General features: G+C 39.9%; 1 protein-coding gene across 1 annotated transcript; it reads right to left on the bottom strand.

The window, feature by feature from the left end:
- Positions 1-215: 215 nt before the first annotated feature.
- Positions 216-13654, bottom strand: frmpd2 (FERM and PDZ domain containing 2). Its single transcript, XM_087782885.1, has 28 exons — positions 13561-13654; positions 11375-11493; positions 11043-11203; positions 10213-10278; positions 9959-10138; positions 9804-9879; positions 9673-9742; positions 9340-9496; positions 9195-9266; positions 8733-8907; positions 8517-8652; positions 8301-8439; positions 7989-8141; positions 6816-7001; positions 6577-6736; positions 6313-6511; positions 5999-6099; positions 5773-5853; positions 4906-5013; positions 4221-4337; positions 3986-4143; positions 3819-3914; positions 2072-2165; positions 1733-1818; positions 1469-1664; positions 946-1160; positions 317-383; positions 216-253 (listed from the first exon to the last, which is right to left on the bottom strand). Exons 2-28 carry the CDS (start codon positions 11490-11492, stop codon positions 216-218), a joined length of 3405 nt encoding a protein of 1134 aa, XP_087639011.1. The 5' UTR covers position 11493; positions 13561-13654.
- Positions 13655-13873: the final 219 nt, after the last annotated feature.

Here is a 13873-nt window from a genome sequence, read left to right as displayed (position 1 = left end):
CTCGTCCTGGTTTGTTGGAGTCGCCTGTGGTCAGACATGACACTTAAAAAAGACCAGTTGTGAGAATCTCTAATTTTGGGGTTTGAGGTAAGATGTAACCATGACATTGGTCTGTAATGACTCACGTTCTTAAATTTAAGACCCTGAATCGTCTGAATCCTCCTGATCGCTCAGCAAATACGATGCTGCTGAATGTCTGAGATGCTGCGAGTCACTCATGTCTCTGTGAAGTCTTCAATAGATGGAAGGATCCCTGCGAGGGACAAAATCCATGATTGACGAGATGTGCTACATAGTGCATAGTGTTCGGTTTTACCTGGCGCAGGTCGACAGAGAGTCAGTCGCACTTTGGCCGGGGAAGTCTTGAACAACTTCAACACTTTCTGCGGAAATGAAAACACACAAAAAAGACAGTCAAGACGACAATAATAACAGTAACAACACATAGACACTAGAAAATGGTTCTACAGAGAAGGTCCACTGTTCTTTAATTCTCTGGTTGGTTCTGGTGGTGCATTCAGGACTGTAGACCACTGGACACAACCTCCTGCCACCCCCTTGCTTTCTGTCTTGACCTAGCTGTTGTTCTACTGCCTGTTGTCCAGGGTTTTTTTTTAATGAGTAGCTTTGTATGCTTTTTTTAAACGCAGTTTTGTTGTTTTATTCACTCTATGCCTTTTAAAGACCCAATCTGTAAGATTTACAAGAGTGTTTCTGGCTCCCCCTGTCGTCAAAATACTGTAACTGCAATATCCCCAATCCTTGCTTTAATTTGACTGTGTGTACATCAGCTCAGTCTCTAACCTAATAAATATGAAAAAGAATAATAAGATCAAATATTTAAGCTTGGGGAGAGTTTTAAAACAAGAATGAAGTCAGTAATACACCTTCATAGAGACACAGATGTGAAAGAGAAACAAGTTTATATGTTAAGAATCAACTCACTGGATAAGACAACTCCTTCAAAGACCGTCCGTTGATGGACAGCAGGACGTCGCCCTCTTGGATCTTCCCGCTCAGTTGTGCTGGCTCGCCGGGGAAAAGCTCCTTGATTCGTATCACACTGCCAAAGGCAGACACCGGTGGGTCCAGTTCGAACATGAGGAAGCTGAAGCCCAGGCCGTTGTCGCTCTTGGTCAGTGTAACAGCCTTGGTGTTTTCTGTCGGCAGCGACAAATTACAAAAGTAATGTTCAAGTGTTAGTCTTACTCGGACGATAGAATTAAACACACAGAAACAAACAGATGACGTTGTGTATCTGTCCTCTCCTCTTGCTCTAGGTAGCTGGGATAGATTACAGCTGCATGAAATCCTATTAGATGAAGATAATAAATACATATTTAATAATCATAGAAAAGGTTAAATTTATTATTTTTATATTAAGTGGACAATTAATGTTGGGTTCTTAAATAAATAGCTCTAAATGATGTGCAAATTATGTTTATTATTATCATGTGTAGTTTCCTACCTTTGGTCACAAAGCTGTAGTCCTTCGGCCAGTTGCAGACGCCCTCTGGGAGAGTGCAGACCGACGAGAAGCTGCTGTTCCTGTGCTTTCTCGCGGGTCGTTCGCCACTGTGAGTCGACACGACGCTGTCGGTCTCGGTGCTGAAGGAAACCCTCGGGAGGCTCATCGACTCTCGCTCCACCACCAACGACACCACCTTGACCAGAGCAGTACAAGAGTGTCACAAGGAGGTTCGGCCTTTCTTCCTCTGCTGATGGTCTTTACTTGTCCAGTTTTGCTGAGACACTCCACGGCCTGCTCATACGTAAACCCCTGGAAATTGTCACCGTTTACCACCAAGATTCGATCACCTGTATGGAGGGAAAGCAAGTTGTTAGTTTGAAGATCGTTTGAAAAGAACTATTCTTTCAAGTCAATTTTAGCATCTAACATTTAAATATACTGTATATTCATTTATTCCATATTATTGTTCGAATTTTTATTTTCTACTATTTATCTATTCATTAGCTTTTGTTCAGATTCCCTTTTGAAATACAAGTTACAAGTATACATCAAACCTTTGGCGCCAACTAGTGGATATGCAGCCAGGAAATGAAGTTGTACCTGAATGAATGCGCCCGTCTTTCTCTGCAGCTCCTCCTGCAACCAGGTGTTTGATGTAGATTCCTCTGTTGGGCATGTTCTTCTTGACACCACCCTGAGAGAAAACAACAAAGAATGAACCACTTTTCCCTTCAGCTTGCATTTCTTGAGCATCACTTTGAAGCCTTTGGCTGCGTCCCAAAACTCCCCCTTGCCCTCGTTCTTATCCCTCACCCCTATGTTGTGCACGGGCCCATGAGATGGAGGGGTAAGAGAGAGGGTCTGTTGGCCCTTGAAAATGAGGGGGGTTTGACGAATTTTCCCAAGAATAGAGAGAGTGAAACAACAGGACACACAAATGTGAGTTATGTGTGCCCCAGTGATTGATTTTATCTTTCTGGCGTCACATTTATTTCCTTTTTTTCTTCTCCATCAAAATACTACATTTCTGATAGAAAATCTCTTATACAATAAGAGGAGTCAAATAAGCTAATTGAAGCCTTTCTGGCTATAAAACAATTCCAAATGTGTCAAATTATGTGAATTATTTTGATGTTATAACCATTTAATGTTGTAATTTACTTACTGTGTTTTCGTGTTTCCTTTTTGTGAACATTTATTTTTCTAAATGTTTCTTCTTGTACTTGAGTTGTTGGTTTAAAAACAATGGTCAGTTACGCCATGAAGTGGACATTGATTTGTCTTGATGAGTTAACTCACATCACTTTATATAGACCTGATGTTTTGTTTTAATTTTCTAATGATTTAGACCCGGGGTCTCAAACTTGTTACTTGCTACTTATCGTCTGAGTTTTTACGAGTGCAGGCAGAGCAAGGGACTTTATATTTGTTGAAGGAAAGAGGATTAAGAGATAAAGAAATGTAATAATTTATATAGATTTGATTATATAGTTAAGGTGGACAAGATTTTTTATAATAAAATGACATGACAAAATAGACAGAAATTGCCCAAATTCACAGTAAAAACACACAAAAAACATAAAACATTAAAAAACAAAACATGAGTCTAATCAAAAAAATTCACGAAACGTAAATAAAAAACTGCTGAAAGACACCCCAGCCAGCCGGGCCAATCCAATTGACCCCTGGTAGCCCCCCAGCCAGTTGTGTTTGAGACCCCTGATTAAGACAAAACAACACAGAAATATTCAGCCTTTCTGGGCCAAAAAGTTTGCAAGAACCACACAACATAACGTAAAAGTAATATACAAATTATACAAATTATACAAATATATACAAATATATTATTTTATTAAGACCCTTTTTTTCTTACACATCAATCGTTCAAGGACTTTTTTTCTTTGCTATTTTAGGGGAAACTGAAAACAAATTTACAAGATCCATTTCGGATCATAGTTCAAGTAGTCTTTAAATCTCTTGACCTCACTAAACAAGACAGAAGATCCCGCTCCACTCACACCTCTTTTAGCTTCTCTGGGAAAACACCCAGAGACGTTATCTCTTCGTCAATGTGTCTATTTTTTTTTACTAAAGATTCATAGTTCTTGAGAAAAGATAACCTTTACCCTACTTCATGTTCATGTGTGCTGTTAAATTTGACCGATTCAATTTAAAAGAAGCTTATTTTAATGTGATGTTGGAAGCACTTGGTTCTCTAATCCTGTCACATGTTAATCAGATTGACTCAAGTAGACTCTGTGACCCACAAACTACCCACTCCATTCATTCTCAGCACCTTAATCCTGTCGCCACTTTATTCCCACAGAGAAAGGTCATTGAAACTCACTGTGATGCTGATGCCCAAACTTCCTGAGAGTTTCCTGAGCTCCACGGTCTCCTCCAGCCTCTCACAGTTGAGGGAGGAAGTAACGGAGCAGCCGTCCTGACACAAACACAATAGCCGCTCCGTGATATAGCCACGTGAGAACATCATGTGTGACCTCGGAGTCGTACCTGCACACTAGGAGAGTGACCCCCGCGAGGTACGTGGAGTCTGTTGCCGAGCTTGGGAGACATCATGACAGAAACAATGTCATCATCAAGGCTGTCTTCTCTGGACCTCCCCATCGCCACAAGCAGAGGTGAACACATGCTGTTTGGACTTTGGTAACCTGGGGCGGGAAAGATCAGAGTTGGTTTGGGAGAGGAGATGACGGGCGATACAGAAAGCACAAAACTCTCAAAGCACCTTTCGCCTGCGACACAATGAGCTGGACCTCCTCTGGGCTGTTCTGCATGACCTCCGCCGCCTCCGTGAAGGTGACGCCCTCCAGGCTGACGTGGTTCAGAGAGATCAGGCGACCGCCTGGAGACAAAGGTCACAGTCAAACAGTGTCCGGTAACTGCTGTGTCAGCAGGTGACCTACGACTAAACCCCTCCTGAGCCCAAATGCCCCTCGGCGGACCCCTCTGATCTTTAACTTGTACCTATTGTTGGAACCACACAGCAGACACAAGACATTCAACACTAGACTGTGGAAGTACTAGCAGTTTCATTTTGTGATTTTAAAAGTTCAAGAAAGGTTTTTTAAACATATGTAAAGTCATGAAAAACTGAATATAGAAGCCTTGTTTTCTTCAAATATCAGTAATGAATTAAGTATTAACTCCTGTGTTTAACAGAAAATAAAACATGGAATTCCTGAAAGCCCTGTTATTGTCATTACAATGTCATAGTTGTTAAGGTAAGTGGTTATTATCAAGAAAAAACTGTAGTTTTTAGATATCAGCTGTTAAATTCATTATTAATTATTTTACGAACAAATGTTTTTCATTCAAGAAAACAAGAAATTGCCACTATTACTGTTTCAAAGTTTAAAAAAAGATATATATAAAAATATAGCAAATGTAACAATCACTTTAATTTATTTTACCAGGTCGTATGCGTCCGTCCTTATCAGCAGGTCCGCCAGGAACTATGGAGGCTACAAAGACCCCCAAGTCATATCGACCCACTGTATCCTCGCCAACAATTATTATACCTGAAAGACATGATTAACTTAAACCTGTGAACAGTGACACACAACCTAAGCTCAATTTTAGATGGCCTAAAACTGGGCGATATTGCTTGAATATAAAGGTTGTTTTTTTTCTTGTTTTTAAAAAAAAATGAAATGTATGATATTAATCGATTCATTTCACAGACGACAAACAAAACTTTAAAAAGTTATTTTACTGGACTAAAATTTAGATGAAGTGAAGAGCATTATAGGAGGTTTGTAAAGAACAACTGATACCAAATATTCCTGACTTGTTGACATGTTTCAAAAGTTCTACTGCGTATGAAATCTTGGCAAATGAGAGGTTTCAAGATCGGAGTCCATTATGATGTAATAATGGCTCCTCCTCCAGTAAGCTGTAAACACGTCCGCTTTGTTTGTACAACAAGTCCCTTGGAGGCGAAGACATCCGGGATTGGTGTCACGTGATGACAAACATTGATGATTGATCAATCACAGCAGAGTGGGTGTGGTTATGGTAAAGAAGATTACATCTCCAGAAAAGTGTTTTCAGTGGGTAAGGAGATTTTCTAACGTAAATATTTAAATGAAAAGATAGTTTTGTACAAACAGACACATACAGATGATTCAATAGAGTCCAACATCTATTTAAGACACACTTAAATTAACACATTAGTTGACCTTTGAATATAAACACAATGTTATCAAAGATGTCTTATTTATCCTCAAATTATAAATCGTCCTAGTCATGTTATCGTTCACCCGCTCTCATAATCTTACCGAGGCCAAGTTGAGGATCTTTCTTCAAGGTCACACAGATGACCTCTCGCTCTAAGGTGCCCCCCAGTTTGGATGGTGTTTCTAAAGAAGAGAGAGATCAAGAAAAGAGGAACATTAATAAAGTAACACTGCTTACAGGGACGTGCGCAGTGATGTTGATTGTTATTTAATGTGCTCTCCGGTCTCTTCCGCTTCGCACTGCCTGACTAGAAAGGTGATGTCATACCTCTTGCCGCGGGGGAACCTGATGGGGCTTCAGATCCGCTTCGCTGAGAGCAGGCTGGCGAACGCATCCCTGTGCTGCTGCGGAGGCTGCTGGAGCAGGTGCTGCAAAAGATTGACGTCATTTGGTTTTGAGTGCAGGGCTGAAAGGAGGTGTCGTTGTACACAGAAAACACAAAAGAACACGTTTAATTTTCACACATCTTATTCTAATGACAGCATGAAGGGAAACTACAGACTTGACTGACTGATATTCTGATTTTAAACCTTATAATGTCTGTTTGTGAGAATCATCGATGAGAGGTTATATTCTCGCACCTCCGTTCGTTAAGGCTTTGTTGCTGCTGTTTGAGTCGGGCTTCTATCCTGGCTGTGACATCTTGGCACAGTTTGCTTATGGGCTCCTCCTGAGGTGTCGTCAGACCGCTGTCATCCTGTGGCGTCTCGGAGCCCAAGAAGGATTTGAGCCGGCTGCCCTGGGCTCGGCACCCCGGGGAGTACTGCATGATGTTCTCCTCTGGAAAGCACAGACGATTTCAAAGCGATACACTGAGAACCGGGCGACGGTTGATCGCGGCGAACCTGACGCCAGGCTGTGGGTGAGCTGACGAGAGTTCATCTCGGTGTTGAACTTGTGCTGGGAAGAACACATGTTGCACAAGTATTTGGCTATTTTGGACCTCTCCGTCACGAAGGCGTACTTCTTCTTGCTGCCCCGCATCTCGATAATGAACTTACGTTTCTGCAAGAACAGGAAGGTATTTCTGAATATCAATGGTGTCACGGTATCTTTGCCGCTGAAGGCTAATGGTGATGCTCACGCTCGAGGAGATGGTTGAAGTTTCCCTCCAGACAAAGGTCTGACTGGTAGATCGACTGCCATCTTTCACTTCATAGACAATAACTCCTTTGGCACTGATCCCGAGGACAATCTCTCCATCTGACGTCTTCTTCTCTCGAGTCACTCGATGAAACAACACTCCATATTCAGGCAATTGCTGGCATACCTGATGGAGAAGCAACAGAACTTGTTGACACACGCCTTGACACCTTTCTGAAGACTAGACCAGGGCTTTAAAGATCTTAATGAGACTGACACCGTTTCTATTGGATTAATAGTTACAGCGGTGACATCAGTGTACAGCGATGATGTAATTCCCACGGCTCAAAACTGCACTGCCTACCTTTGACCTCAACTATAAAAATTGAATTAATCACCAAACCCTGCAGGAGCTATCATCACAAACCAGACTTCCTATATGGAAATGCATAAACCCCTTCCAGGACTGGAGTGCTACTTAGAGACGCAACATAATTCACTGATTGGAAGTCAAAGTGGATCTTTTCTTTAATTAGAAACACACGGTCATCTTTTCGAAGCCTGACATTAAGATCTGAGATAGAAAACATGGTACTACCATATTGAATGTTGCCCTAGTCCTTCTGAAAATAGTCATTCTGTCCATGTTCATTATTTCTTGCATCGTCTTTGAGTTGGATTCTGAAGCTTTTCTGATTCCTTTGTAGTCAAGCTGTGGAATTCTTCAAACAGCTAAATTAGGTAGAACTTAATTGATCCCTCAGGAGGTCTCCTTCGGGAAATTGTTTTTTTCCAATTAGACACAGCAATATGACCTAGAGCTAAATGACCATTTCCTATCTTCAGGTCTTTCTTGATCTTAATGAAGGCCTTCATGAGAGTGGAGATGCATATATTTTCCGGACAATTTAATTTAAATATTCTAGAAAAAGACATTGAGTTTGTCTAATATCTAGATAGATAACAGGTAAAACCCTCCAAGTCAAACGATGGATGAGTGTTTATTGATAACAAAGATTTAAAAGAAGGAAATCCCGAGAAAATATGAAAACATAAATATATACATTAACCTCTAAAGAAAGTTGTGCGACAATATGTTCGGGTTGTTGTGTCAATATGAGATAAATCAAATTGAATTGTAAACATCGAGTCTCGCGGTTACAATAATTGGTACCTTAAGAAATTCAAGCTCTGATTCATCTGTAAGCATCTGGGCATTGTTGGTGTGAAGTCGTTGTAGCTCCACCTGAATGTAAGGTAAGGCACGTTTTTCCATAACACTCTTGGAAACATAGTGGTCCGGCCGACAGTAATTCCGACCGTACACCTAGAAGAAAAAAGAAAAACATCATAACATTAGTGTGAATAATGTGTAGACACATTGATTGAATCATCAGAAACTTGATCATCTACAACATTGACATGAGTCTACATGTTTACCGTGATAAACATTTTTAAAATGTTGGGAGTTGAGAGTCAAACCTACCTCAGGCATGCAGTCGCCTCGTTCTGTCTGCAGGGCTAAAGCTCCAAGGAAAAGGGCAGTCTCTTCATGGCAGGACAGTCTGTCATCCAAGAGGTCTTTCCGGAGTTGAAGGTAATACTGGTGTCGGGTTTGTTTGTGCCTGTTGAAAAAATAGACAGTGAATAAAACAAGATGTGTGTAACATAGTCCATTTGAAGCATAAATCAGAATACTCACAATAGCAGGGAAATATCATTGACAAAGAATTTGACCCTGAAGAAAAGGATGAAGTTGGTTGAAGGCACTTTTTTCCAACTATCTGGAGCATATTTGGAAATTTTTGTATCGTTGTCAATAAAGAAAAACTCATTGTCTATAAAACAGAGGGGAGGTAAATTAGTGTGTGGTGCATGGAATGATACCAAAACCAAAACAAATCGATCTTAGAATTACCGTCGAGGTAGGCGAGGCCAAAATAAAAGTGTTCAATCAGGTTGGAGTGAGCGACAATCATGTCCAAGATGTCGCCTCCTCTGGATTTCACCTCACATTTGACCAAGATATTGTGACTGTTTGGCATAACAACACTGACTTCTCTCTGGGATATTGTTGTTTTCCCCTTTTTCGACTGCAACACACACAAAAAAGGAGTCACTCTCAGGAAGTGTGTACTTATCCGGTTATTTCAAGCACTGAGAACAGTACATTGCTTATTTGAAGGTTTAGCTCAATGTTAAGCAATCAGTCTAGCCACTTAACCATTGTATTATCTCATGGTCAAGTTGACCCGAAGGCCCGAAAGCAAATGTGTTTGTTGTATCCCTTGTGTATCCAAATGGTTAGTCGGTGATCACCTGCCCTGAACAGATCGCGACGGCATGTATCATAGCGATCGCAACCTATTTTCAAACTCACCACAATGGATCCGGGTAGTTCCAGAACAATCGGTGGCTCGTCCACCATCCTAATGAACTCTGGAGTCATGTCCTATGACAAAAAAAATTAAAATAAAAATCCTTTCAACAGTTTGACAAATTTGTCTGGTAGAATCCAAATTCACCTTTGGCTTCTTTTCATTCAAGCTTGTTGTGGAATCAAATTGTGCCATTGATCTGGAGGGACTAGGACGGATTCCGTCTACATATTGACTACAAGAACTGCGGTTGGATTGGTGCCAACTGTCAAACCTCTCCCTTTGGCGTCCCTCGGAGGGAATCCTAAATAGGAAGGAGGTTTAAGAATTGGGCGAGATCTCTCAAGCATTTTGTTGCGATACATTTCTTGAACATTGTTTTAACTCTTTGATAGAACTCTGAATCGTAAACAGTTGAGCACAACAACTTTAATTAAAAGCATACATTTTGGACACTATAGTGCTGTTTAAGAAACATACCCTGTGTGCTCAGAAAATGTTCTGGAGAGCTTCTTCTTTAACGCCCACGTAGAGTTACTAAAAGAGTCTCCTGGAAGACAAATTGATTTGAGTTTCTTGGTGAACTCTTAATCTGACTTTTAGTTACTTACTGTGTAATCTGTCTCTGACCATCTGACTACGATCTGTGAGATGGGATCCGTTTTCGCCCAAGCCAACATGATCCTCCTGTAAAGACATCACTTCCTATCTTAGGAAGTTGTAAGACATGGAGATGCTGATCAAGTTCAGTTTCCTGTCCACTCACAGAGTTCCTGTAGACGTCGTCCACTAGTTGCCTGACTAGCTGCTCAGCAGGAGGCAGCATTGAGGACTTGTGGTGGAGCTCACAGGTGTCCAGCACCGTCAGCAGGTCTGTCCGACGAACAACTATGTCTTCACACATGCTCAGTAGCAAACCTTCCAACTCTGGGCTCAGTTGAACTGGCTGATGTCAGAAATGCAGGGACGGTTAGTACTAGATTTAGAAAATTCAATACTTAAGGAAAGAATGAAAGATACCTGGTTTTGAGGTAGCTGGTAGTCAACACACCAGTATAAAGTCGTCCCAAGTGAATACACCAGACTCTAGAGTCAAAACAAGAGCAATGTTAAATATTCAATCATGTCTTCAGTTGCACAATATTTAGAGTCATATCCCCGAGTTAGTGGATATTACCAAATATCTATTGGAACCTCAAGTTCTGGACCAGTTGGAGGCATCATAGAGATGTATTGTTGTTTGGGATAAAAGAGTAACAGTAGTCCAGGCAGGGTACTATAGAATATAAACACTATCCAGTCAAGGCTATCTCTGAATAGAAAACGAAAAAATGGTCTTGAGATCTACAATCATAATGAGCTCATTTATAATATTTGTATATTATTATATATAATATAACAGTGAGGAGTCAATTAGGACGCCATTAGACAACAGTCCATTATGAGGAATGGTTGGTGAGTTTTGTGAGGGACTTTAGGTCGGAGACTTAAGGAGAATGTTTGCGTTAACTAGGAGTTTAATATCTGTACATTAATAACCAGTCAATAATCATTACGGCAAAACAAACCGCTATAAATACATTTTGTTTAAAAGCGCCTTTAAGAAAAATCTAGGTCACTCCACAGATATTAACAATAAAATCACATAATCATTTTAAATCACTGAATACAATCAAACCAGAAGGCCGGAGCATAAAAACAATACTATAAAACAAGGTGGTAATAACAGATGAAAGGGGTCATGTGGGGTATGCAGTGCCGAACAGGTTGGTTTTGAGTTTGTATATGTATTTACACAATAAGGTCGACGTCTGTCATATAGTCATGAGCTTAAAAACCTTGTTTCCAACCTTTTCAGACAAATTCCTGCTCGGGGAAGGGAGGCTCTGATGGACCTCCGGGGCAGTGAAGGAGCTCACATCCTCATAACGTGTACAGCTCTTGAAGGCAATACTTCCATTGGCCGACAGCAGCACAGATGCAGGACTCAGCACGCTGCACATTGAACCACCTTTGTAAGAAAAACAGAGTATCTTGTTAACTGAATAAAACACAGCCTTGAATTTAAATTTTTGTTTTGCAAATCAACCAACAAATTACTTTGAGCATATGAGCAATATAAACATTGTTATTCATACTCTGCAATGTGTTAAAGGCAAATTAAACTGAAACTTATTTTTACCTTTTTTATTAACTAGTATGGCCTCAGATAGAGCGAGCAGCAGACACCAGACTTCGTCTTCATCCAGTGGGAAACCCCGCGACTCCAGCACTTCTGCCAGGGTCACAAAAGTCCCCATTCTTCTAGGACGGAAGTACAAAGGTCATTATTCCTGGATTAGCTTGGACTGGATTGGTACAACAAGTACAACAATTAACACTAAAATAAACTGCAGATCCTCGTCTATTGTGGCTACATATAGCCAGTAATATTACCACCTACTTAGACTGACACAGAGAACACTTAGAGGTCATGGGTCAGAGAGTCAGACAGACTAGCTTAGAGTTCAGCAGCCATAGATCTAATTAGACAACAATTACCATCTGCATATATTTGTAGACGACTAGTTTTGTGATGAGAATCTCTGCATGAGATTTAACATTACTCAAGTGCAAGCATGTGCATTGTTTTATCTTCTACCTCAATTACACAGTGAAACTATAGAAAGCTGACAACACATTAGAAGACACTTTAATAAACAGTTTAAGGACCCTCATTCTGCATTTAACATTTATTTCTGGAGATAACCACACCTACTGTGCTGTGATTGGTCAAGCATTTGGGTTTGTCACCCCGCATCATCAAATACAGAAGTCTCCACCTCCAAGGGACTCATTTTATAAACAAAGCGGTGCAAGATTACATCTGGCTGGACGAGGTGTGAAGCCATTATTATGTCATAATGGACACCACTCTCATAGCCTCTTGTTCGCTGAGATTTCAGACGGGGGAGAACTTTATAAAGTAATAAACATGGTCATGATGAAAGACTTACTGCATCTTGGAGAGGAAGACTTCAACATTTGAAACATGCGAGTGAGTAAGGAGAGTTGGCTTTTTACACTAGTTGCCCTTGCCACCATATTTCATCGTACATTAAGAAATGATTTCATGATCCCCATTTACCAGTCCCTCCAAGCCTGTGCGATGTAGACTTTTGCATTGAGGTTGCAGCTTATTTAAAAAACTCTAATAATATTATCAATTTATTGACTTAAAATTAAATTCATGAAATGTTGGAGTCTTGCACATTAAAACTAGTTTGCTTGCCAGCAATAACTGGAAATAGTCAATGCTTCTTAACACACAAAAGACAATATAATTTTAAACATTGACATGGTACCTATAACTGAAACTGTATGTTAAAAAATATTTTAATCATTTTGCAAAGCTTTTTATTTGATTGATGATCACTTGTTGTTGTCGTCAAATACCCATTTATAGATGTGTGGGTTAAGCCAATCTCCTATACAGAGCCTTGTTTTCTTTAAACAATGGTTATCAATCGAGTAGCAACTATTGTATGAACAGAAAGAAAACAGATAGAAATTCATTCATTCATATTCATGTTAGAACTGGATAGTGGTTATTATCAATAAAACATGGAAAACATCTAGATATCACTTCTTATAAATGTACAAAAGTAACTCTACTTGTACCAGACATTTAAATAAAAAATATGCTGGTACAATTATTTTTACATTTCTTTATTTCAGCCTGCATGTATTTTGGTGTTAGAATTAAATGAACGAATATAATAATAAAAAGGTTCTCTTTAAGGAACGGCCACGTTATTGCTAACGTCGTCAGGTGTATTAGATGTAAGGTAGCAAGAGGCGGGACCATCCCAAGATCAGGAATATCACGTATTCCTGTGTTTCTTACTGTAATTGTATACAACCAGTACAACACCTAAAACAAGAATTTTCACCTGCACCCAAAGCTGAAACCTATAACATAGAATCAATGTGATATAAACATCTTAGATGTGTAAGTTTTGTTAGATTTTTTGTTAATTACTTTTCTTTTTTTGACAGCACTGTTTGCAAACATATGTAGATTTTGGACACCAAAAATCTGAGATGATCAGACTCGACCATTGTAACCTGTCTACACGAGATGACCCTGAAGATCTTTGCATGCAAGCATTGTGAAACAATAATACATTTAAACAACGAACAAAGTCTGATGGTTTTAAACAAAGTAAATACATCTTGTTTATACATCCACAGTTGTGTAACTGGCGTTATCAATCATTTGACAAATAGAAAGATAGAAATTAAAGGTGAATAGCAAATGATTTAAACCATAGCTGTCATTTAAAAAATGTCTATTCTTAAACAATTTTTACATTTAAATAGGCCTACCTTAACGCATTTGGTCCCTGCGAGAGATTTCTCTTAGGTTTCTTCAGACATCCGCTGCTCTGTTTTTAATCCTTCCTTTTAAGCTGACATTCCATCCTCCTCTCTCTTGTGCCAGTTCTTCTGCCATCATGGCACCATCATATCCTCACTGACACGTCACTTCAATGGCTCAGAAGAAAGAACATCATCTCAGTAGCATCGATTTCTCTGTGTTGCTCGCCGCTAATGACGCGTATTATCTGCGTTTTTCGTCATTTTAAACTATATTTAGACATAAGAACATAATTGGATTTGCAGGACGGGCTGAAGACAG

This window comes from Callionymus lyra, chromosome 2 (genome assembly GCF_982586985.1).
Source record: "Callionymus lyra chromosome 2, fCalLyr1.hap1.1, whole genome shotgun sequence".
NCBI lineage: Eukaryota > Metazoa > Chordata > Actinopteri > Syngnathiformes > Callionymidae > Callionymus > Callionymus lyra.
This window is presented reverse-complemented; position numbering and strand designations above follow the sequence as displayed.

Bases quoted from the DNA above. Each gene is read 5' to 3' on its own strand.
- frmpd2 (XM_087782885.1), bottom strand. From the start codon at position 11,492: ATGGGGACTTTTGTGACCCTGGCAGAAGTGCTGGAGTCGCGGGGTTTC. The intron at 8,908-9,194 runs GTGAGTTTGAAA...TGTGTGTTGCAG, and splicing joins AACTACCCGGATCCATTGTG to TCGAAAAAGGGGAAAACAAC. The intron at 1,819-2,071 runs GTACAACTTCAT...CCCTCCATACAG, and splicing joins AGACGGGCGCATTCATTCAG to GTGATCGAATCTTGGTGGTA.